Source organism: Polyodon spathula, chromosome 6 (genome assembly GCF_017654505.1).
Source record: "Polyodon spathula isolate WHYD16114869_AA chromosome 6, ASM1765450v1, whole genome shotgun sequence".
In the NCBI taxonomy this organism is placed as follows: domain Eukaryota; kingdom Metazoa; phylum Chordata; class Actinopteri; order Acipenseriformes; family Polyodontidae; genus Polyodon; species Polyodon spathula.
The window spans coordinates 23,068,193-23,094,901 of NC_054539.1; the positions used below are offsets into that span (position 1 = coordinate 23,068,193).

The 26,709-nt window shown below is 36.7% G+C and overlaps 2 protein-coding genes across 5 annotated transcripts in view; both read right to left on the reverse strand.

Annotated features, from left to right (window-relative positions):
- Positions 1–10,559: 10,559 nt before the first annotated feature.
- LOC121317041 (kelch repeat and BTB domain-containing protein 11-like) lies at positions 10,560–16,282 on the reverse strand. The gene is made up of 2 exons (XM_041252598.1): positions 15,746–16,282; positions 10,560–14,676 (listed from the first exon to the last, which is right to left on the reverse strand). The coding sequence occupies exon 2, from the start codon at positions 14,292–14,294 to the stop codon at positions 12,030–12,032; it is 2,265 nt and encodes a 754-aa protein (XP_041108532.1). The 5' UTR covers positions 14,295–14,676; positions 15,746–16,282; the 3' UTR covers positions 10,560–12,029.
- A 6,200-nt stretch (positions 16,283–22,482) lies between these two features.
- The window catches only part of LOC121317042 (rho guanine nucleotide exchange factor 10-like), an 88,944-nt gene continuing 84,717 nt past the window's right edge, over positions 22,483–26,709 (reverse strand). For 3 of the 4 annotated variants that reach the window (XM_041252602.1, XM_041252599.1, XM_041252600.1), the window contains 2 exons: positions 24,692–24,814; positions 22,483–23,694 (listed from right to left, as the gene is read on the reverse strand). In XM_041252602.1, coding sequence (XP_041108536.1) covers positions 23,192–23,694; positions 24,692–24,814 — 626 coding nt within the window. In that variant the 3' untranslated portion in view covers positions 22,483–23,191. The remainder of the gene's footprint in view (positions 23,695–24,691; positions 24,815–26,709) is intronic. The other variant, XM_041252601.1, reaches the window with a different exon arrangement.

Sequence of the window (26,709 nt, forward strand, 5' to 3'; positions counted from 1 at the left end):
AGTGCCACAATAAAATGGTAAGAGCTAAAACATAGTATTATTATTATTATTATTATTATTATTATTATTATTATTATTATTTATTGTTGTTGTTGCTTCTTACCTCATGATTTGCTACTTGTGTTGCCTGTATCGCCTTACCGCGACTGTTTAAAGGCTACGATTTTGTCACAGATGTTACGGAAATCGTGAAAATCGTAAATTAAAAAAAAAGGCTGTGAAATCTTGGAAATCAATTTGCGCTTCCTTTAATTCCTTTTAAAAGTTCCGCGTCATGCACTGAAAATTCAAATCTGTCAGTATATAAATTGTTTGGTTGCGTATATGGGCGCAGCATTTACGTGTAACTAGTCAGCGAAACCACCTGGAAGTTAGTTACTTATTCCCGGTTCCTTATTCGTGGTGTAGTTGACAAAGCAGCGTGCCCTTTTTCTGTGTGTGTTAACTCGTTTGCACATCTTGCTCAATTAATATATTGCTACTATTTAAAAATGAATCACTCCTTCTTTAAAAAAATAAAAATAAATAAATAAATATTAATAACAAACCTGTATCAGCAGCATAGCGGTGCCCTAGATTACCAGCTTGTTTTGCCCCATTTATGCCCTTGGACACCTTGCTTACTAAATATCGAGGTATCCCTGGATAGGTTATCCTCTCTTTGCAAAAACACTAAAGAGTTTAGTGAGCAAGCCGTACCCCGCGAACAGCAGAACCCTAAAATGTAGCCTTCTATAACCAATACAGAACGCATGGGGGCACGTCTTTTGATGCCCAATTTACCCCCCTTAGACACTTTGCTCACTAAATATTGAGGTATCCCTGGATAGGCTGTCACCCTCTCTTTTCAAAAACACTAAAGATTTTAGTGAGCAAGCCATACCCCTCGAGCAGCAATACCGCAAATTGTAACCCATTATAACCAATACAGAACGCCTGCGTCTCGGCAGGTAGAGAATGAGACGCTAGTGTCCACTGTACTTGCCAGGCTGTCCGACTGGGTGAATGGTTTATCACACTGGACTGAAAGAACGCGGATTCCACATTCATATTCGTCCAGGCCACAGGAAGTATCTCTGCTTTGCCTTACAAAGGAGCGTCATGAGTTTTCTGTGCTTAATTCGGCCTCTCCTTAGCACCCTGCACGTTTTCAAAGTCCATCCTGGCTCCCTTGCGGCTGCGTGATGAATTACCTGGACGACTGGTTGATCTGCCCCAGTTGCAGGAAGGAGCAGTGGCCTACACAGCGATTGTGATAAAGCATCTGTTGAGAATGGGTCTCACCCTCAATGATGCCAGAGCCAATTAATACCGGTGCAAAGTACGGTCTACTTGAGACTCCGCTGGATTCCCTTACGATGCAAGCCTATCTGTCGAACGACAGAGTAGCTGCCATTCGCAACTGTCTGGCCCTGTTCCACAAAGGTTCACAGTACAATTGGTGTTGTGTTAAAAACTATTGGGTCTGATGGCCGCGGCTTCATCACCCACCCAACTAGGGTTACTCCACATGCACCTGATCCAAGTGTGGCTCAGTGCCTTTGGCTGTACCCCAAGCATGATATACACCGTCAGCTGTCTCGGCTATGCTGGGAAGCTCTACGCTGGTGGAGGCAAGCCTCTCACCTGAGCGAAGGTGCAAGGATATGAGTGATACACAACCATCAATTGGTAATGACAGATGCACCCAACTCTGGTTGGGGGGTCTGTCTGGGCAGGTAGAGGAGTTCGTGGACCCTGGTCGGATCGCTGGACATCCCTGCACATAAATGTGTGGGAGCTGAGAGCAGCCCACGAGTGGCCCAAAACATTTTTTGTACACTTTCCTGCTATACCGCTGCTCCTGGCTTTTCTTTAAAAAAGTCCAGTTAGAGAAAGTGTCAGTTATCCTCGTGGCTCTCAAGTGGCCCAGCAGAGTATGATTTTTGACCCTGTGCCAGCTGTTGCATGACCAGTCCTGGGAGATTCCACTTTGCTTGGCTCTCCTCAGTCAAGATGAAAGGCTCTTTTTGGCTATGGGTCTGGCCCCTGAAAGAGACCCCTGGCTAGCCCTAGGGCTATCGGATGTGGTTGTGGCAGACTCCACTAGGTGTTTGTATACCTGTAAGTGGAAGTATTTTCAGGCTTGGTGTCTGGCTAAAAACCATGACCGATATATCTTGCCCTATGCCAGTCATCTTACAGTTTCTGCAAGAACTGCTTGATGCTGGAAGATCACCTTCCACCTTGAAGGTGTATTTAGCATCTATCTCTGTTTGCCATGCCCCTGTAGATTCAATGTCTCCGGTTGCGCATTTTTTGGCTACCCGTTTTCTTAGACGCTTGGCGATTACGCCCTCCTAGGATGACTGTTATCCCCGAATGGAGCCTTAATACTGTACTGGAGACTCTCACGAAGGCCCTGTTTGAGACCATACACTCCATAGAGCTGAAGTACTTGTCTATGAAGACAGCCTTCCTCTTGGCTATCACCTCTGCTAAGCCGATCAGTGAGCTGCAAGCGCTGTCTGTACACAGCTCCTGCATGCGTATTTGGCAGCAGGGTGTTTCTGCGCACCAGCCCTGCTTTCCTCCCCAAGGTAATCACAGCCTTCCACATTAATCACAATGCTAAATTGGAGTCCTTCCATCCACCTCCGTTTTTCTTCAACAGAGGATGAGAAATTGAATTTCCTCTGCCCAGTGCGGGCATTGAGATGCTACATGCATAAGACAAGAGCTCTGGGTAAATCTAACCAGCCCTTCATCTGTCATGGGACATGGACCCTAGGACAGCCTTTCTCTAAACAATGTCTGTCGCACTGGATTGTGAATACAGTCACGACTGCATATAATAGTGCTGTTTAGCCCTCACCTGGTAGGGTAGCCACACACTCCACTAGAGGGTTGGCTACATCTTGGGCCCTCTTCAGAGGTGCCTCGGTGTCTGATATTTGTACTGCGGCTAGCTGGGCTACGCCACACACCTTCTCCAGGTTCTACCGTCTTAATGTGTTAGACCCTGCCTTGTCTTCTGTAGGCACAAGGGTCCTTGAGGGTGTAAGTTCACACCATTAACCTCTGAGTTAGATAGTGTTGTGCGTCCATCATGTGCTGACGTTCTTTCTCCCTCATGATGGCTTTAGTATACATTATCCCATACCTAATGTAGTGGTGGTCGACTTCGAATTGAAATGGAACGTTAGGTTATTTACTGTAACCCTGGTTCCCTGAAAGAGAAGATGACCACCACTTGCTTCAGTCACTTCGGTCGCCCTCATGGGTTTGATGGAAAAAGAGGAGCTTTCTTTGGGTGATGGTTTTATTCCCTCAGTGGGCAGGATTGAGTGCTTCATCCCACGGAGGGACCTGGCGGCAGCTTTGATATAGAGAGCTCAGCAATACCTACCTGAAGGACAGGAATATCCCATACCTAATGTAGTGGTGGTCGTCTTCTCTTTCAGGGAACCAGAGATACGGTAAGTAACTTAACGTCAGTGAAAATGACAGATATTTTAGGTGAAAGGTTTTACAATCTTTTAAGGCTGTACATTTCCAAAAAAGACCCAAGTCACAATATTGTAGATTTACGCAGTTACGACTTTTTGTACAGGGTCGGTCACCAACCAGAAAAGTCGGTCTGAAGTATGTACTGTAAGTTTTGCACTCAATTAAAGTGACATTTAAGTGATCAGTAGTCAAAAACAAGTCTTTCTATTATTGAATGTTGTTGTACTGTTTTCTATGTTTTTTGAACATTTTTGTCCAAATTTTGTCCTGCCTGTCTGCTGTTTAGTTTTTATTTCTTTTAAGAAGCCCTTGTGATGGGAGCTTATTGTATGTTTCAAATCTGAGGTAAGTGACAACACTGGACCGTTATTTCGGGAAACATGCTCTCTTAACACCAGCAACCCTGGCAGGAAAAAAATGCTCACCAGAGATTCTAAAAAATAATGCATAGGCTAGTGAGTGATAAATGAGCATTTAATGCAAAACCTTGGGTGAGCTGGTTGGATAAACCCCTCTGGCTTTCCCCTTCAGTTTTTATGTAGCATCCCACCCCTCGGATGGACATTCAATTCTCATTTATGACACACTACCCCATGCACTATTTTATATTGTTTGACAGCCTGGATGGGGTTAAAATGCCCCATCCAGATAAAATCACGAGAATGCGTGGTAATTGACAAACTGGCTGTTGACAACGCATATGAGAAACCCTGAGCCGAATGTGGTCGGAGGATAAACTAGGTAATTGACAGCCAGTTAATCCCTTGACCACAATATAAAAACAAGCAGCTTTGGCTGAACGAAGGGTGTGTGTTCAGAGGCGGAACAAGGCGTGAGTCTTAAGAAAGAAAATGTTAGCACAGCTGTGGTTACCGTTATAATTCTGCCATCTAGTGGAGGTTGTGAGAATTGCAAAGAGACTTTTCTAACATTGGCTCGGTTGATATGCAAAAATAAAATAAAAAATGTTACCCTTTTGCCACGCTAGTTTGATAGTAGCTTTGTGCAATTTGGGTTTACATGTAGTTTTCTTTTAGGGAGCCCAATTCTTCAAAATTCAAATTAATTTATATTAAATTAAATTAATATTAAATTATGGGAGGGTATATTTAAATGTGTCTGTCAGCCTCGTAGTTTGGCCTTGTGTGACTCTCAAACTGGGTTTACAAAAATATTTCAGGATTGTGTTGGACATGCGCGAGAAGAAAACGAGAAAGAAAAACCCTGATGTCGATGTATAGATATGAAATATGGGTGTGACAGGGCAGAAGCACTGCTGCTGTAAATAGTGTGGGTGCAGGAATGTAAGATTGGCAGGGATGGGGTTAAATCTGTCCCTGCCAGCGATCACAGGTGTGGCTGTTTGCCATTTAGGTAATTCACTGTGTGTGCGCTGCAGTTTGTGCTGGTCAGTGAAAGCGAATGCACAGCCTGACATTAGTGTTTGACATCTGTATTGTTTTGTTTAAACCTAGTATTTTGACCCTTGTTCTTTGTTTATTAAACGTGTGTAACAGCGCTTAAACTGCAACTTTTCTTGTCTCTGAGTCGCATTTCTGACGCTATCCTGCTATAATGGGGTTTTATTGTTTTTACACAATATTCGTAGGTGAGTACATTCATTGACAAAATGTATATATTGCAATTTTTTGTGATGTTTTTATTATGCGCAAAGGGCTATGTTTATTTAGTTTAATTTTGCAACATATTTCATTATAGTAGCTGCAGGAGTTGATTTGTTTTACATTGTTTAAAAATAACTAAATTATAAAGTTGAGGAGTCACCTACAAATGGTCATTGTATACATTTTATCACATGAATTAAAAAAAAAAAAACATTCTACATTTTATGAACAGGCTTGCTCTATCTATAGCACTAAGTCATATTCTCATGACACCAGGCAGAATTTTGAGTTTCTAAACTGCATGTAAACCATGACATGTTAATTCTATACATGTAATAAATGTATTTCTAACTTTATCCTTAACATGTTGAGCAGATACTGCATAGTTCAGCATATGATAAACAAATGGCCAAATATCACAACGTTTTGGCCAAAAATGTACCTGTGAAGACAGCTCATTTGAAAAATGATTTCCTGCAGTACTTACTTTAAAACTTTCCCCCAAATTTAGTTCATGAAAAATAGTTTTTCATTGTTTCTTACTGGGAGCAGTGTGTGATTGACTGAAAAGAATGCAATCAAAGTGTTTTAAATGTGTGTTACAGGATAATCTCGAAGTGTTGTCGAGAATCTCAGCACCTCACCAATAAAAAGGTTTATCATAGATCTTGAGTAAGGTTTTTTTTTTTTTCTTAATTTTATTTTTGACTAAAAGGTATCCTGATACCCTAAAGAGAATTTAAGGAATACCAAATATCATTTTGAATTACAATATATATTGCAATTAGGATTGGTCAATTAAACCGTGTTGTTTCACTTAAAACATTTATTTTGCTTCAGTTTCTGACTTTCTCACTACTCTTTCAGAGGAAGTGTTTATTGTCTGAATGCAGAGGTTTTAAGTCTACCCTGGATATAATATGGGTATTTTTTTTATTATTTAATTTAGTTTTGTGATTATTTTTGCAAATGACACTGAAGCTATTGATTCAGATTATCAAGGTATTTTCTATACTTCTCACTTTCCGTAAGAAATAAAACTGATAGGCATGAGTCTAAAAAAAAAAGAAGTCAGGTTTGTTAAGGTTTGTTAATTATTTTTCAGTTTTATCCAGGTGTTCATTTCTCAGATAAATCATGCAATACTGTTAGGCATTCCTCTTGAAATGGCAACTAATATTATGCTGGTACTTGGAATGAGCAATTTTATAATTAGAATCATCTTTGGCAGAATCTGTAATTCCAGCAGAATTAACCGTTTGTATATCAATCAAGGATCTATGTTTACAGTTGGTAAGTAAATACATTTGTAGTATTTTTATTAAGTGAATTGAATGATTACTTTTTAAACTGCCAGTAATTAAAATGATACATTAAATAATTAAAATACATATACAATACAAAAGGAGAGTGTATTGGACACACATTTTTACCTTGGTCCCATTTCAACAGAATATATTTCACTGGTAAATTCTAAACGGATGGTTGAATTAGACAACTGCCAATAATAAAAATGAGACTGAGAACATCTTATTGAATCATATCTTTTCAGGATTGTTCTGCATGTTAATTCCTGTCTTTAAAAGCTTTAGTTCCCTCATTGTCTTTGGCTTGTTCCTGAAAATAGTTCTATACTGCTGTTACACTCATTTTTTTAAATTGTGATAAATAAGCTCAATATAAAAAATTTTGTATCAATCATAACGTGGTATTATTCAACTGGACACGATGCAGAAAGAATAAATACTGAATTAAAAGACGTTTTTAATTTATTATTTTCCTGGTACCCCCATTGTTGCAGCGGTCAGTTGTAAGTGCAAATCACATCTGAGTAGAACTGCAACGCATGGTTTTGGAATCTTTTTGATTTGGTAAAATCCTAACCATTGCATCCCTATATACATTATGATGTTGGAAAGATCACAGTGTGTCACACTGCAGGCAACTGTTTATTTTAAGACTTTGCAGTGACATCACATAGGAGTTCCCAAACATTCTCAGATTTTAGCAGGCAGCTAAGGAATTATGAATACTGTGAAATGCAAAAAAGGTTCTTGAATCTTGTGACAGGTAGTACTGTCATCTCTGGTAAAACTGAACAACATAAGAAAATGTCTTCATTTTTTTTTTTTTTTTTTTTAACTAAATTACTTTGAACAACTGCCAGGGTAATTCTCCATGCTTGATCATAATACCACAACAAGAACACATTTTACATAATATTTTACATTTTACATTTCAGGAGATCAAGGCAAACACTCCAATATTTAGTAGAACATGATTTTACTGAATGGATTTGTCAATATAATTGACAACAGAAGACATAGAAATGACATTGTTGTACTGATACAATATTTGGCCTCTTATAAGGCTAGGGGCTGCTGTAGAGGCAGAGAAGGGGGAGGTGGAGGGATATTGATGTTAGCACAAGCAATATTGGCTAACTGGAATACTGGGAATTTATATCATAAGGGAAGTTACGTAGCACTGGGGCTGTCATTTTATATTTGTTATGTGTGTTCACTATGTTTATCTATAACAGCTTATGCTTTCAGCTTTATGCTCGTGTCTCTGATTTGCTTATTTGTTTGCAACAACACTGACTAAAGTTTTAGTGTTGAAGCTGACAAATGCCATTTGATATTTTATTAAAGATTAAGTAGCTTCAAATTTCATTTTCTTTTTACCACATGGGTTTATTTCAAACATCAGAAAAAGGTTAGGGCACAGTAAAAAAAAAAAAAAAAGTAATTATAAGTTATTTACTTTTTAATCTAAACGTATTCTTTAATCCCCAAGTTAAATCACGCATTTGTTGATTTGGTAAATTTAACAGTGTAGGAATTTGGTTTGTAACTCAAGAAAATATGCGGTAGTCATACAGTACATCATGTTGTAATTCAGGTGGATCACAAACTTATGGATAGAACGTTGTAAATCAGTTTTGTTACTAAAGCAACAATAGTGTAGAGGTTGAAAAAAATTATTTAAAAATTTTACAAATAAAATATGACTCGTTCAAACCTCAACCTCAAATTGATTCCTTCGCTACAGAGCAGAATGAGGCAATCCTTCTCTGAATGTTTCCACCTTTTAACAATGCTTTTGTTTTCAGCTACACCAGTGCTGCATGCCAGTGTGTACTTTACGCGTTTAAAAAAAGGACACAAACAGTAAGTAATGTTGCAGTTCAGAATGTTTTAGTTTTAAAAAATGTAAGCATTTATTTTGTTCCGATTTATGCATTTGCAAATTGTATCAAATTGGACATTTTGGCGATTCAGAACTTATATTTTTATTGAAAATGCAGAATAAAATGTATGTATTTTATCTGTAAGTATGAATGTGTGTTATCTATTTCTGTGTACAAAATATCCTGAACCTTAGTAGAAAATCAGATACAACCAAAGTCCTGAATCCTATTTTAAACAGTTAGATCACAAGTTTCCAAGTTGATCAAATCTGTTTCCACTACAGCAGTACATTTTGATTAAGCAATCTGAGACTTGGTAGAAAGCCAGACACAACCAAGGCCCTGGACACTATTTAAATGCAGTTGGATCACAATTTTCCATCTGTCAAAAAACACACGCAGATGCAGAATCAGAATATTTCTTAATTACTTCTTGTGAAGTCAAATGATTAATAATGTTGTTGTTAATGACACATTAATTGAAAATAAATACATGATAAAAAGACAAGCTCATTACCAGATACCTCTGCTTTTGCCACTGCTGTTAAAAACAAACAAACAAACAAACAACAAAACACAACATAAGAGGTCAACAGTAAAGAGATCCATGACTTGTCATTATTATAATATTATTGGCCACTAGATGTCACTTTTTTTTTTTTTTGCCTATACATGAAAAATTATGACCCATTAAGAATCTCAAGGTCAAGACTAAAAATGCAAGTGCCATCTGGTGAGAATAAAAAACACTAGAAACAGTCAGATAGAGAAGGGCATAAATACAGTATAGTATTTGTACAATTTGCTGTCATGGCATAACTGTGAATTTGTTACATTCATGAATTATTGAAATAGGATCTAGTAACACAAGTAACATAATTATCCACGACTGAAAATCAATGATCCACAGCATGTATAATGCCATCTTCTAATAATGCACGTGTATTTTTATAAAAAGAAACATTAGCATGCACGTTAATTATTGGCCACTAGATGTCAGGTTTTTCAAAAGCAATAAGGAAAACCAAATGTCCTGTTTTTTTCTCTATATTTAAGGAAGAAAAGAGTGTCACATTTAAATGGACATGGTTTGTTTTTTACCTGTTCACAAAGTGCTCAGCATGGCTGTCATGCCTTGTGACCTCACTGGCTTTGACTTGCTTAGTAATGCTTGCCCTTCATATATTATTATTATTATTATTATTATTATTATTATTATTATTATTGAGTAGTTTTACATATAGCGGCCTGTCTGTCATTGAACCTGTATTCAAAAACTGAAATATATTTTTTTATTCGAAATTGCCAACTCTAGAACTGGTCTGACAAAAATTCTAGGAAATCCTTACCAAACCATATTAAATTCATATTTATAGCACAATCATGTGCTCTTTGTGTTCACTAAAACACCTATAGACACCAGAAAAAGGTTGAAATTCACCTTTAATCATGTTAGGTATAAAGTAAGCAATAGCTTAACTTTTCTGTTCTGTGCTTTAAATCTCACCTACTGAATACTAAAGGGATTCATGTCACAGGGAAATGTTTTGTCAAAGAAAAATAACAGATGTAATGTACAAATATCATTTGCACTTTATCATGGCAAGAACAGTAAAACATGCCACAGTGCCCCATTAAATAGATCTATTCATTATCTTAAATAAGTAACTTCAGATAACCATTGCTGTCTTAATTCTTGTTAAATAAGGTTCAATATTTCAGCAATTCATAAGCATGAATATGCCTTTAAGGAGTTTCATAACAATTTTATTGCAGCACTTTCTTTAACATTATCAAACAGTTTGAAAGCCATTGTTGTTAACTGTTAACAAATACAGTAGACAATTAAAAGCATTTGCCTGTGCAAAGTCAGTAAAGCTGTTTTTAAAACATTTTTTTTTACAACACATTCAGTCCAAAACTCAAAATGCAGTTATTTACAATGCAATATAAGTCTGATAACATTTTACCTGTCAAAATAAAAAACATACATTTTCAACACAGCTGCAACACAGTCTTTTAAAAGTTAAATCACTACATACTGAAAAAAAGATTCTTGCTATACGTTTTTAAATCCATTTCTGGTTGAACCTGGTAAGATAAAGATTTGTACTGTAGCTGCAAAGACTTGGACCATTAATCTATACTGACATCGATATATTATATATATATATCTATATATATTTTATTTCTCATACTATATCTATATATATATAATTTTGTTTTTGGTTGGTTTTCAGTCAAATTGTTGAGCTTATTTCATTCTATTTGTGCTGCCCTAGCTTTTGAAGTGGTAAGCACATACAAGCTATTTATTGAAATACCTGTTTGAAACTGCAAAAGTGCTCCATTAGTCACAAAAACACATCACCATTTTGCAAGAAATACCACTTCTCTAAATAGACAGGAAAATGGCAACAGACAAAATATTAACATAAATGAAATGGTCACATTCACAAAACATTTACCACCATGCTACCATGTTTTTGTAAAAGAACAAAGACAAATGTTAATGCTAATGTCACAGAACTAGCCAGAAATAACAAAAAAAGCACTTTATTGAAACCCCTGGGTTATTTATTTGAAGCTTCTTAGCCTTCTTATTTGTTTTTAGAAAAAAAACAAAAAAAAAAAAAAAAAAACAAGAGCTTATACCACTGGGAAACGCTTTTTTGAATGACGTTTTAGCAATATTGCTGTAAATGCCTGCAATGCAGTCTTCAACCCTGCTTTTAGGATTACAAAATCTATTTTTGTCACGTTGCCTATTATCCCAAATACAAGGTGACTATAAAGTCTTTTGGCCAATTCACTGTGGTCCTTTGCTGAAAACATGCAATGCAAAGAAAACTGGCAGGTCTGTACTAACTGTTTTAATATAACCGCCATTTGCTTTGAGAAACACTGCCAGCATCCTACTGCCTGTTGCCTGGTGACTGCCTGACAGGTTTTTTTACTCTGTGATAAAGTTTTTCTTCTTTCAGCAGCAGCATAATGATGTGGCCAAGTGACTTACAGCTTCAGCTTTTACTAGCATCACATTTAATAACCTTTTGCTCACAAGTTATAGCTGCATAATCCATTTCTGAAAATGGAAACAATTAAGATGCGTCTTAAAACATGAAAGATTTTCAAACTCTGCACTGGAAGGTGTCAGGATTTTACCCCCTATGCTGTGAAAGTATAACAACGTTTTGTAACTGTCATATCTTAGCTGTGTTTCGAAATATTTTAAAGAAAACTGTTTGGTTATCTTTCTATATTCGGAGTACTATCACAATATATCGTGTCTTCAGTATCGGCAGTGAATATTGGTTATATCTGAAAGTCAATGTTAAAAAAGCAAAACTTATAACTGCAAAGCAGGATCCGTGCTGTTTTAAAACTAATACCATCCAAGTAAAAAACGAACAACAAAAAACAATTAAGTAAAATACGATTACATAACAAAAAAGTGTACATATTCTGTAAATAGTAATGTCAATTAATGGTTCACAGTGCATTCGGTTAAACCATGGAACTGTTATTAAATGTATTCCAGAAATCTATCGCCTGCATGTCAAAGACGATTCTTCAGTCGGCATGCATGAGAAGCATTCAACATTTAAACTGATGATACAAACATTACACCACACCCAAAATACACAAAGTTAAAGTACATAATGCAACACATTGGCTCACATTTCTGTATAAAACTGTCTTAGTATCACACCGCAGCACCATTATATGGTTTTATCGGACTTCTCAGGAAGGCTGAGCATAAAGGGAAAGAGAACTCCCTTAGCCTCAAAAGGAGCTTTAAGCTCCTCTGGTAGAAACTGTGAGGTGTCTTCCTGCACAATAAACTGCAGAGTGTGGGATTTGTTTACACAGTAAATGCAGTTGCCTATGACTGCGCATCTGAAAGGCAGTGGGTTGCTCTGTCGCAAAGAGGCGCTGTCGTTCCACAATTTCACAATGGTGTTGTACTTGAATACATTGACACCCTGGTCACGATTAACGTCAAACCTATAGATGAAATTTTTAAAAGCAACCATGTCTGTCGATTTTTTTCTGCTGTTGTTGTACGGGCATTCCTGCCACTCGTCTCTTTTCGGGTCGTATTTGAGAAGGCGATAAAAGAGGGAACCTCCCGAGACGTAGATCTCTCCGTTGCAAGTAGTTGCTTCATGCGCCACTGCAAATGCTCCTTTGGGCAGGGGAGCGACAGGGGTCCATCTGTCCATCCTAGGATCGTACCTCTCCACTGTGAACAGGCATTCACCCCCTATTGCATACAGATAACCATCCGCCGAGACCAGTTTCAGTTGAGATCTAGGTTGATTTAGTGGTCTAATTTCGCTCCAGTTATCAGTAATAGGGTTGTAGCAAAACACTTTATCCGAAAGCTTCCCTTTGTCGCCGTGTCCCTTTATTCCACCTGCTATAAAAAGATAGTTGTACATGGTGCAAATTCCACACCCCTTCGTGTTTACCTCCTCCGGCATCTCAGTCAATTGTCTCCAGTCTTTAAGTGCACTATTATAGTAATAAATCAAATGATTTTCCTCAAAAGAAGCTACAGACAATGGACTCTGTGGGCGGCTGTTACTCCTGCTTTGAGGTCTGCTGCCGACACGGTCGTAAACATCGTTTATTTCAGCCACCATTAGGCATTTCTTCCCTTCCATTCTTGCTTTCAGAATCAAATCCCTCTCAGATCCTGTTAAACGTCCATATACAGCAGAATCCCTTAAAATCTGCAAAAAGTTATCACTCATAAATTTGTACGCTGTATCTTTCAACTCATTTAATCTTTGCTTTTTGGCTATGGTTAAAATTTCATAGCAGTTCTCCATCGTTATCTGGCCAGTCATCGTGTCCATTGCAGACTCTACTGCGCTGGGGATTTGCAGAATTTTAGCTCCGGTAATGACCTCTACTACATTCTCTTTGTTAACATCCATTCTGGATGAATATATATAATCTATCAGAACCGTTAACGTTGTATAACTTACCCCTTTCACTTTCAGAATGTCTCTCGACAGACGTGCTTTGAAATAGTCACTTTTCTCTGCTAGAATGGATTTATGCGCCCGGATTTTCTTTCCAGCCACTTCAATCACTAAATCCGGCTGTTTGAAACTACAGAGATTTCTGACTCCAGTTCCACTTTCCCAACGTCCTTGAGTTGTTTCCAGGTTTGTATTTCCTTGTATTGTTTCGAATTCGTTCCGATCACTTCTGTACCCCGGACTGACCAAATGACCCAACTCATTTCTGGGCTCTGTTCCTATTTGGACACAATATGTAACAGGCGCTGAGGTCCCCTCCTCCTCCAGTTTAGCCTTGGCATTATTAATTTGACATTGACTTTGAACAATTCGGGTTTCTTTACTTAATGAAGCGCTCCTTTCAGTTTCGTCTTTGCTTACGGCAGAAAAACATGAGGAAGGGCTCAGACTACAGGGCACTTCAGTCTGTGAGCCGCCGTTGGTTTCCCCTCGCATTCCATTCCTACTAATCGAATTATCCCAGCCTTGAGCTGGATCAAGTGACGCCAGGCGAGAAGTTCTGGAAGGTTGCACATGTTCACCTACACCTGTCGTACTATCGTGTGATGTAATTTGCAAAGTTTGAAAATCGGAATTCTCCTGAAAAATCGCCCATGCTTTTTGGTTTATATTTTGTTCTCCGCCAGTGTTTCTCCTATGACATTTTTCTGTGTCCAAGTCCTGCTGTCTCTTCACAGCCGAGTCAACTGCATGACCTAACATTTTGCTGGCCACTCTGGATCTCTGTCGACAGCTTGCCTGTTTTTCTTGCGTTTCCGTTTCTTGCACATTTTCAACAGACTCCTGTTTCAACACCGCACTCTTGCTAAACTGCTCAACCCCTTGACTGACAGTGGGTGTGTCAGCATTTACATTTTGAAAACCGAACCCTTTCTCTGCTACAACCTCAGCGCCAGGGTGGTTTGTAGTCGCACGCTGAGCTCCTTCGTTCATAGTTCCTTCATTCAATTTAACCTTTTCAAATAATACTCATTTACAGCCGCTTTTCTGAAGGTGGGGATTTTGCATATTATTTTGCCAGCCGACACTTGCACTTTGTAAAAATGCAAAGGTTTATTCTGCAAATTGTTGTGTTCTTTTGTTTATTAGAAGGGCGTGGACCACAGTTTCCCAGTTAATGGAGGATAATGCATGAATGTACAGCGTTTCCTAGATAACAGACAGTAATGATTAAAGGCAGGTTATTATCAGCCTGCAGCGGCATGTCTAGGTGACTGTTTGTGTTTCTAAAGTGCTTTGTGATGGATCAGTCTGCACATGAATAATCCAGTCTCAGTGTTCAATCTGTGAATCCAGCCACTCTCCAATCAGCTATCTGTGGAACAGATTAAGGTAGAACAGGCAATAAATAATAGCAACTTGGATTTTTAATCAATCCTTTAAATACTGTGAAATATTACACATCATATGTAAATTAATGACATATTTTCCGATTCTCCTAGTCAACCACTACTTGAAACCGAGTTTTCCTTTCCACGTGACTTATGATAAACATATAATTCCAGGAATATCCTTGTAATACTGAATAATATAATATATATATATATAATATATATATATATATATATATATATATATATATATATATATATATATATATATACATATGTATTCTTCTAGAAGAAAACACATATTTTTAAAACTATTTACTCTGTAAAAGTATACAGTATCTGCCGTATAATATTTGATTTTGTTTATTTTTCTCTGGGTTTCATCTGCCTTTGGAAGTAGCAGTGGTTATTTTGTGCCTGTATAGAATGGAAAATTCCCTCAGTCATTTTGTCCTGTGGTTTATGCCACCTAACAGTCATGCCACTACTGGTTTCAATGTAAAGTATTTTGCTTTGTCCTAGTGCTGTTTGGCCTAGAGATTAGTGCACATAAAGCATGCAGTTTTGCTAGCAGGGGCAGACAGTCAGTCATGTAGACTAATTCGTTTTGATGATGAAGCAGCATCACCTCTACAGATCTGTTCAATTCACTGTCGCTTTCTGTAATTGCTAAGGAGATGTGCTGCATCGGTGTTTCCATTCTTTGCTTAAAAAAAACAAAAAAAAAACAGCCAATAACATAATATTGAAAGATAAGTATGCGTTTCACAGTTAAGATGATAAACGTCTATAGAAGCGCAACACTCATTAAACATGACACCTAGGAAATATGCCAAGAATGGGTTGGAAAAAAGTACTGTGATTGACTATAAAATTATGACTCAAGACACAGTTAATAATAATAATAATAATAATAATAATAATAATAATAATAATAATAATAATAATAATAATAATAAAAAAAAACAACATCAGCCACAGAGCACTAATAATACCCATGACTATATATACTGCCGTTGGGTGAACACTAAATAATAAATATTGTGTACTTACGTGCCATTGTGTATGCTACTATCTCATAGCAGCAAGCCCACGAGTTCATCCAAAAGCATTTCGTTCTACAAGCGCGTAGAACTATAGAATAGCTGACCACAAAGTACAAGCTGGCATGTATGAAGTGTGTACATATAGTTATTCCTTGTAAAGGAAACCCCTTTGGATGCAGCTTCAAATCCACTCTGCAGCTGATTTGCGAGCCAGGGAAAGCATTAATTGTGATTATTACAACAGCCTAAGCCTGACCTGCAACTGATTTAAATCCCTGCCTGCAGAGCCATTCGCTTCAAGTCCAGGACAAAAAAAGCAGGGTTTGTCTGTTTGTGTTAGCTGTTTTCAGGCCAAATCCTGGGAAATGAATGCATCCATTCAGTGTACTGCTTCTTGCTACTGTAAAGCAAGGCATCTTTCCATCGTACTGCAACCTGATGTGCGGCAGAAACACCAACCTTCTGCCTAACAAAAGAAATTCAGCATCTGTCAGTTTTATGGTGTTTAATTCTGACTCCTGCTTAGTTAGGAAAAAACGAAATCTACTCTATTGTTTGCTGCACTTTGTAGCTACTGTTTTGATGTCAGATTAGGGGGTAGGCGATTATTTTGCTAAATCCCACCTTTTATTAACCCTGCACGCAACACATAGTTGTAAGTACAGTATAAAGAAACGGGGCGTGTCTTCCTTTAAAGCGACATTCCTGTAAACAATAGTGCTGCTTCAACAAGGGCGGGGCGGGGGGTGTATTCGTGTACATTACATAATATCCCTTAGAAAATTGTTGCTGTATGTGTAGCATACTTTATTTCAATTGAACTGCTATTTGTGTTTGTTTCAATGCTTTCAGAATCCCCGATTTACCGTATAGCCTACCTCGGTCCCAGAACCTCAGACGGGGTTTCAGAATTTCACAATAATAATAATAATAATAATAATAATAATAATGCTATATTGTCTTTTTACTAATTAGTGGTGGTATTTTCATCTTCTCGTCCGTGTTACTAACATTTCTATGTAAATATAATATTGGTTATCATTTGGTCACGAATACCGGTTGTCTTCACTTCATTGCATTTCATTTTTTTCTTGTGGAAACTACACAGGCATTCTAAGTCGCCTGCCTCGCCATGTGTGATACGCCTGCCTGTGTGATTCTACAAATGCGGTGGCAAATGCTGTTACTCACTTTTATAGTAATTAAATTCAGATAAAAACGGCAAATAATCACATAATACCAAAATACTTAGTTTAATTAAGGTCTTTATGAGTATTTACATTATTTTCTACTCTTTTAGCTGCAAAAGTTTAATTTATTTTACTTTTCAAAGTCAGTGAGCATGAAAATTGGCCCGTCACTCATGAGCAGATGTGTTATGACATTGTTCTAGTGTAAAAAATATATATTTTGATAGTTTTTAAAGCTTGGTTGTAAACAAGTGTATTTAAATATGTGTTTAGATATGTGGAGAAGTAGTCTTAAATAATTATTTAAATATGTTTAATTAAAATTTGTCACTCAATTTAATGTCAGTGTCGTTACCACAATGAAGATTCTCCATTACAATGAAATAAATAGGCCTCAAGAAGTCCTTATTTTTGCAAAAGGTCATTGGAGGCGGGGCTTTAGCGATGAGCACATGGTGCGTGAGAACCTCCTTGCACTTTTCCATAAATTTGATTAAATATATGGTTATTTTGCGTGTCACACTTGAAAACATCAGTGGTGTTACATCCTTTTATTGGTGTGGGGAAAATGTAATTTCAGCAAAAATATCAAATACACTTAATACTTAACTGGTACATAAAGGGTTGATGAACTTTTTTTCTGGGAGGCCGTGGTCTCCATCTTGGAAAATCACTTATTCCCCGAATTTGTCAGTGGTGTTACTAGTTTTGCTGGTAACACCACTGAGAATGACTATTTGTGTCTTTTTTAGCTATTATCCAGCTCCTAAACAAATGTTCAACATAAAAAAGTATTTATTTATTTTATTTAGCAATTATTATAGCGCCTTTAGCCAGGGAGCTTTACAAGTTTTTAGAATTTGTAGACTCTGAAAAAATGGGTGAAGAAAGAGAGTAAGATTATTGGGTAAGATTATTATGATGAGTGGGAGTTTATTCCAATGAAGGGGAGCAAGAAGAGAGAAGGATCGGAAACAGGATTGGGCACAGGGTGAGGGTGGGACAGAGAGGGACAGTATTGATTGGGAGCGTAAGCGACGGGGAGGAATATAATAGGAGATTAGTGCAGCCAGATAAGGTGGGGCAAGCCATAGAGAAATGTATATACTAATGTAAGAAATTTGAACAGGCAATGATGGTAAAGAGGGAGCCAGTGTAGCTGGAGGAAGAGATGGGGAAGTGTGGAAGGAGTGGTGGAGGGTAAATATAATATGAGCAGCAGCATTTTGAATTTGTTGAAGTGGTGTAAAGACATAGGAGGGGAGACCAAGGAGGAAGGAGTTACAAAAATCAAGCTGGGTGAAAATGAGAGAGTGGACCAGGAGTTTGGTAGCTGAGAAGGAGATGGAGGGGCGTACTTTGTGGATTTTGAATAGGTGTGTGTCTATATATATATATATACACACACACACACACACACACACACATATATATAAAATCTGTAAATAACTCACTAATTTCCGAATAGGCCTGGAATAAGGGCAGAATGTGGTACAGGATGCAAGTTACAACGCCTTACTTCAGTTTTTATGTACATAGTCTACACCCACTAACATTGTTTGTTTGGATCTCTAAAACGTGGTGATGATTTGTTTGTTTTTATGGCATTTTTGGAACCCAGTCAGTCCTTTCAAATTTTATGGTATAAATGTGATAACCCAGCAAATGTAAAATATACTTTTGTGTTAAGCACATGCAATATAAATGTGTTATTCAAATGGCACCCCTGACATGCATTCTGTAACATGTAGGACAAAAAGCTGTGCCTTCCTGATGAAGATGAAGGTAAAATGGTGGACTTATGGAGCAAATATTTAGCTGGTAAATCCTAACGACAGTGGTGGGTTGTGTTTCTACTCAGGTAGATGGGATACAATAGAGTAACATAACATAACACAACACAACACAATACAATGTTTCAATATTCTAGGAAAACAAATGCGGAGCTGAGAATGAAAATACTGTGTAATCACAGATGAGTTACTTTTATTACTATGCTCAATATGCAACCACTATGTGTAATCAATAACATCATGTGCATTCTTTTTTCTTTTTAGTAAAAGTAATTTTACTAAAAATGAAGGTATCCAAGTTAAAAATGTTAAGGTTATTAATTATCTAGGGACTTGCAATTCATAAGCTTTAGAGTTTTGAACCGAAGGAACCTAAATGTACATTATAATACATTTTTTAATAAACTATGATTGAATTTTTTTTTTCCTGCTACAATTGTCACACATTATTTCATGTACAGCTCATATCTGTCTTATTTCTCCAAAATGTAATACCCGCTGTCAACAACTAAGCCAGGTTTGAGGTAACAATGTTAAATAAAGCGTTAACAATTCATTGAAAAATAAAAAATAAATTAAAAGACCCTGTTTACAAGAGGCAAGTGCTTGTAGTTTGAATGGATAATGGAATTTTACATATCCTCGCATGCAGATCCTTTCCCAGTATGACGTATTTCAGGAAATAATCATTTTCCTTCCTTTTTTTTTTGGAAGGAAGCAGATGGTTGCATTAAAATGATTACCTTTTTTGGTACATAAGAATGTTCTTGTTATTGAGTATGAATATCGCTTTGCTTGTGTTCTTGTATAGGTACAGTATGCTCAATATGTAGCTAGCATGTATTGTGTTTGTGAGCAGTTCAGGGAAAAGGGTGCTCTAGCATGTGTCTGCACTAAGCAGCACTGTACTTCTTTTTATTTGTATATACATTACCACCTGTGCGTGTAACTTCTGCCCTCTCCAAAAACACTGGAAACAAACATTTTCAGCGTGGGATGAACCTGAACGTAGACTACGGCTGCCGCACATTCAGATTTGTTTCAGCTCTCTACCTTGGTTTCACAGAGATAGAGATTTATTTTTCAGTCCTCTATATTTTGTTTCTGATTTAGTGTGATATAGGGGAAGGTGTGGTTTCCAATTGTCAAAGTTACACCATCAGCATCAGGGTAGTCTCAAATTTATGTAACAGACCGTTCCACTGAACCCTGGTAGGTGCCTACTGCAAATTATGTTTTACCATGTTGAAAACAAAAACAATAGCTTTTTACAGGGGGCTCAATCAACCTGAAAAGGAATAGATCAGACTTGAATGCATTTTTTTTTTAAATGAATAAGTAACAACCTGCCAGTATTCTGAATAGTAAACCTCCTTTATGTGCAAACAGTGAAAATGTTGCAATAAACAAACACTTAAACCAGAGTTCAAAGGTTGCAAATGTAAAATGTTAAATATATACAAATAAGGCTTTACACAACCGTTAAAACACATGGTTGTAAAGAGTTAATAGAACATGTTCTCTAAACAATGGACATTGTAATGAAAAGGATAAAGGCAGAAAAACCCATATAGATTAATTAAAACACATTGTAGAATTTTGTATTTTATCCTACACATGCTTACCAATTAAGACCAGCCATGTATTGGATAGATTACAAAACACTAAAATGTCAATGGTGTGCAAGTTAAGTAAAATGCCATAGTATTTAACAATTTACACACTTGCAAAGCATGGTTTACAGAGTTAACAAACATACTGGTTATTAAAGAAGATACAAAAAAGCCACTGATTATATTGAATTCCTTTTATAAACAAAAATGCACAGGAACCACGGTTTCATTATTATCATATCACGTGGCTCTTAGGCTTTTTCCAGACTCTTTTTAGAACTGTGACACAAGGTACAGTACGAGGTAAAGATAGTGTCAGAACTTGGGTCTGTCACAGTTTAGATCATTAAAGTGGACCCCAATGTCAGTGTTTTAAAACCTGGAAACTTGACCAATAAATGAAAATGAAGGATTTACCTTGTGGGATAAGTGTGTTCCATTTACCAAACTACACATGAACCAATTACAAATTAGATCTGAGAAAAACAGATGTAATAAAAAATTAAACCACAGGGTACAAAACCATTATCTGGTATAAAATAATTAGGGCTATCTAGTAAAATAAAATGATTAATACAGAATTGCTTTCTTGCTTTTGCTTTAGGTTACTATCTAGTCAAATTACCTTATGTTTGAAATCTTCCAGTGATATTGTCAATATTACTGGAATAATACTGAGTGGAGAAGGACGTTTTAACTGGTTTATTTATCATGTGCAGAGCTGCACACTTTGTACAGTACCCTGCAAGCTCTTTTATTTTAGTTTACCAACTTTTAACCAGTCATATTTTTTTAGAAATCACATTTATCAAATTCTTCAAGTACATGAACATAAGAACACAGAATGTCTGTATTTATAATTCCTTAAACTTTAATACATGCAAAGTCCCTAGCTTTTGTACTGGCCAAATCTTCTGTATAGTTAAAAATAGTGATCAACACTACTCTCTTCAGGTAAGAAGCACTTTGGCATGGGCCTTTGCAAAACACCAACAAGAAACATTGGAAGAAAAGTTGAGATAAACCATGTCAGATATGTCTATTATTGTAATATTACTGTAAATGTATAATGACTGGATAATAGTGAAAGGGTATGTCACATTGCACATAGGGAAAGGCAGTATGTAATATGTTTAAATTAGAAAACCATGGGAGACATCATGTCATGACAAGCGTATGCTTTATAATAGTATGACCTCATGGATTAATCACTTAGGGGTATTGGGTTAAAGAGTTTGGAATAGTCCTCGTTCCCCCCCCCCCCCCCCCCCCCCCCCCCCAAAAAAAAAAAAAAAAAAAACATTTAGTTTGATTTCCCTTAAACTGCTGCCTTCCATAACTGTTGCGTGTATCATGAAATACAAACAGTGGGCCAGTAGTGTTGTATAATGTTAAACAATGCTTCCTCTTAGAGGGTATTGTCCAAACAAAGGTAATATCTTTTCTGGTATATCACATTTACTTTCTAGTTATTTTATTTATTTTTATCAAAAGCATAAAATAGTTGAAATAACTTCCACAAATCTTATCATATCATTTAATTTAGCAAAATTAAAATACAAATGTGAATCGGAGCTATGCCATCGTACACCTTGACTGTGGTATTAAATAATACAACATATATACCAGTGTCACTATTAGGCGGCCAAAGCAAACAGTCCAATCAATTAAGCAATGCACATGCTAACATTAATTGGGCTTTATTTTTTTTTGTTTTGATATTAATCTATATGAACAGATTTACATGCAAAAGTAATTATATTATATACTACATTTAATCTGAAACAACTTGCATATGTAATATAAAAGGCCAAGATGCAGGAATATAGATATAGGAATATAGTTTTTTGCCCCACAATAATACTCCATATCAAATACATATGTGTATGTATGTATGTATGTATGGACTCATACACACACACACTGTATCTCTATCTCAAGATGTCTTGAGCGTTTCAAACACTGAGGTGGTAAACTACATTCCTTTATCTTGTTTAGTTCACCGTACCCTTCAGTATATGGTACTAAAAGAAAGCCTTTAAGCCAACAGTAGCACAGCCATCATTGTTTGTATCCTAAAGTGAGTTCACTCAAAAGATAATAAGATAATAATAATAATAATAATAATAATAATAATAATAATAATAATAATAACAATAATAGGTTATAAAAAGTATATCAAAAGTTAGTTTATCTTTGTAGAAAACATTATCTGGAAAGTGAAAAAGCACAGTATTCTTTAGTTAATTCCTTATAATGACCAAATATTCAAGGCAAAGCGATCAAATCCCATTTTTTTACTAAGAATTTTAGTATTACAGTCTTGAAAATTACAGTTTCTTCCAAAACGCATATTGCACAACTATTGGTTAGTAAGTTGGGCCCTTAGCTTCCAGCTGAGAAATACAATATCATACCCATGCAGGAAGAAAATTAAGTACCATTTTAGAGAGGTACAGTAACGTTATTAGAGAATACTAAATAGGTACGCGTATTTGAGTTGGCAATGTTGTCATATAGTCACTCATAACATCGTTACACATTGTCCTGTTTTTATTTCTTATGTTATATTAAATCGTAGAGGCAGCTTTTTTAAACTGGGATTCGTGAGCCTTCTGTGTATACTGCATTTGTACATGAGTCATCAACCAAACAGGGTTTAAAAAGTATGAATAATAGTACACCCCCAGATGCCAACAAGAGTTACTGGCTAAAGACACTATGAAAAAAGCTAATGTGATGTAATGGGGTAACATGAAGGTATTCCACCTACAAGATCTTGACTGTTGGACTTGGGCGCAGTGATACTTCAACGTAAGCAAGCTCATCCCTTTCTTTCATGAAAACAGAATATGTTTTATATATTAAGCAATGGAATTTGCCAAACCATGATTGTTGACACAGTCTCATCCTGCCGCTGTTGCTTTGACTTCTTATTCACTCTTCTGTGACCTAACCCCCCAGAAACCACAAGCACAGAACTAACAGTCATCTTTTTGGATCTTTTGCCTCTGTTTGAAAAGCTTGGGTCATTCAGGAGCTCATAAATAGTAGCTTCCTCCGGCCCGTGTTCGAGCGACAAGTGAGATAGTGCCAGAGACCCTGAAGACGACGACAGATTGCTTTGTTGAGCTATGGACCTGGTTGAGTCTCCCAGCCAAACCCCTTTGTCTTTAATGATTGCTAAGGAAGAGGACAATCTCTCGGGGGAATCGTTTCTCTGCTCTCCATCTTTAGCTTCCAGCTGGAAGGAAGCACTGCTTACCGATGTGCTTCTCTGCTTCTTAATGCTCATGGCTCCAGCCACTGTGAGGAACTTCACTGGACCAGAGTGAGCATGGTACGAGACCATTCCCCTCCCTGTATAAAACAAAGTTCAATTACCAGAGTGAGCATGGTACGAGACCATTCCCCTCCCTGTATAAAACAAAGTTCAATGAAAAAGACCAGCAGCATCCAAATGTACAACAAAGACAGTCTATAAAAAAAATAAACAGCAACTCACTGTCACTGGTTTTAGTATAAATATAACAAGACAGGACGTTAACTATGTAAACTACATATGGCTGACAGTCTTAACTCGGTTTATTTTGAACTGCTACAGGTAAAGTCAGCATAATCTCTCAATGAAACGGCATAATGATTCCATCATCAATACAATTACCACACCAACAGCTGTTTTCACAAATAAAGTCCCAGGAAGTTTATTAGGCTAGAAGGATGGCAGTATTTCAATTACTCTCTTTTTAATGGCACACCAGTCCCCTAATTAACTTCTCACTCACCACAGAAGATAACTGGAATCAGTGTATCCCTTGCTATTATGAACTAGAACATATTATACAGTATATCTTTTAACTGAAAGCTACTTTAAGAAATCATATGTTTATTATCCTAAGTAACGATTTAATCATGATACAGTAAAAGAAAACAAATTAAAAAAAACAGAGAAATAATTTAAGGGCTTCTCAAGAGCAAAAATTCACTGCCTTACTGCCAAAACCTAGTTATACACATTGCCATAGGCAATCAGGGAAAATAATACATTTCAGAGATGACAACTGGTTGCATTTCTACAGCTGGTCTTTCTTGAACAGGCAACATTGTGTCTTGCTGGGTGTGTTGCTAAGATGCAGTCAAGACAACCTATATTGGTTAGAACCCACTCAGAACAAAAGTAGAGACATTTATTGTGTATGAGATGATAACCAGTATATAATGAACACTTTATAAATCCCTATATCCAAACATTGATACTGAAGGTTTAAAATGCAAGTTTTCCAGTGTTGCTAAATGCTTTCTGTTTTTTTTATATGCCAACCAATTAATGTTAGAAAAACACAACACAAAACCTCACCTGTTACTTTGGGTATGCCTTGTAACCGAGGGACAGGCAAAGCAACAATGATTCCCAAGTTAGTACCAACCATCAGCAAACCATGACACACCAGGAGACTGGTCACTGAAACCCGCTGCTGACCTAAAAAACACACACAGGACATACATGTTACAATTCATGAACACACAGGACACACATTCACATACATGTTACAATTCATAATTCATAAAAAACAGTGTATAATACTAATCAGCTGGTGATATGTAATTCACTTTTGGTGATCCATACATGGATCCATGGAAAATTAGAGCAATGCCTTTTTAAAAGATAGCACAATGAAATTGTATGCAGGCACTCAAAGTAACTAAGTATTCAGTACACCCACATTTATAGTTACAATCGCCAACCACCACATTTTACATATTTCTCATGTGTTCTGTAAACTTGGAGCGGAGTACAAATAGCAGTTTTATGTTCATAGTTTTAAGCTTTCTCAACTGCTTTATATGGTGATAGAAAAATGAAAGTTAGCACAATTACATTCTCATAGTTGATATACTGTACACAAATTAGTGCAGTCTTTGTGGCAAAAGCAGAATTTCAATGTAAGGCTAGGCTAGTTCTGTTTCAAACAAACTGGTTAGACTGAGCTATGCAAAACAACAGATTAGCTCTCACCAACTTCAGCAGTAACAGTCATCTGACAGCAGGATCAGCACACATCTTGAGGGTGAAAATACGTTCATATCTGTAGGCTTACTTTACTAGATGAGAGTTTTCAACCACACACTATCTCCCAGATGTAGGCGTATTATTATAGCTTGACTTAACAGCTACTGCTTTATTTACCTGACTTCTCCAGTAAGATACAACTGAATAAATGATTTTGGGAAAGAATTTAAAGCAGTTTAAAAGAATATATCAGCAAGCAGAAACAGAAAAGTATAGCCTGAAATTTACTGGAATCTTAAATGGTATTAAAAAAAAAAAAGATTTGTACAAAATATACAAGTGATGCAGACCTCTGGTCAGAGGTCCCAAGCTTAAAAGGGAAAAGCAATCTTTGTGTGATCAGACATTAATCTAAAATATGACACAGCAACATTACAACTTAAGATGTACACTGCGTTTTCCATAAGTATTTGCATAATAAGTACACTAGATGCATTCTAAAACAAAATGGTGGTTCTCAGGGACATATATATATATTATACATTTTCCCAAACTAAACTCTTGGCTGACTCACAGATGAGTAACAACTGGTGCCAGCTATGCAGTAAGTTATCCTAGTAGGGTAACTATGACTACAATGCTAGTGCTACACATACACCTAAAATATGGCAATTAAAAAACTGAAACTACAAACTAAACAAACTAGAACCAGTGTGCACAATTGCCATATGGTACAAAATACAGTAAAAACATGTGTAATATAGGCTACAAATACTAGGCCTCACTGTATTTAAAATTAGTATACGCAAACAGTATAGTAATAAAAGCACTGTTTCCCAAAAAATTTATTCGGTAAACGTTACCAAAGTGAACAGAACATTCCTAAATTCAAGCAATTTAAAAGCAGTCTCTCTCTATTTTGTTGTTTATTTATAATAATATATAATAATCCTTATTTTTATATAGTGCCTTTCATAGTGGACCACCATCACAAAGCACTTTACAAGATACAAGACTAGGGTGTGTGAAATATGCATCACTTGCAGAGTCACTTACAACAACGTCTCACCTGAAAGACAGAGCACAAGGAGGTTAAGTGACTTGCTTAGGGTCCACACAATGAGTCAGTGGCTAAACTGGGATTTGACCTGTGGACCTCCTGGTTACAAGCCTGTTTCTTTAACCACTAGACCACACAGCCTCCTATTAGTTAATCGGTTACACTTTAACATGCTCGATTAGTTTTTTTTTTTTTTTTTTTTTAATCCTCTGGTAAGATGTAGTTGTGAAGGAGTCAGAAACCAACATAAAAGTAAACAACAAAACATAAAAAATAGCGTGTTTAATGTAGCTCTAAATTTAGC

Excerpts from the sequence above, each read along its gene's own strand:
- LOC121317041 (XM_041252598.1), bottom strand. The coding sequence starts at position 14,294 with ATGAACGAAGGAGCTCAGCGTGCGACTACAAACCACCCTGGCGCTGAG.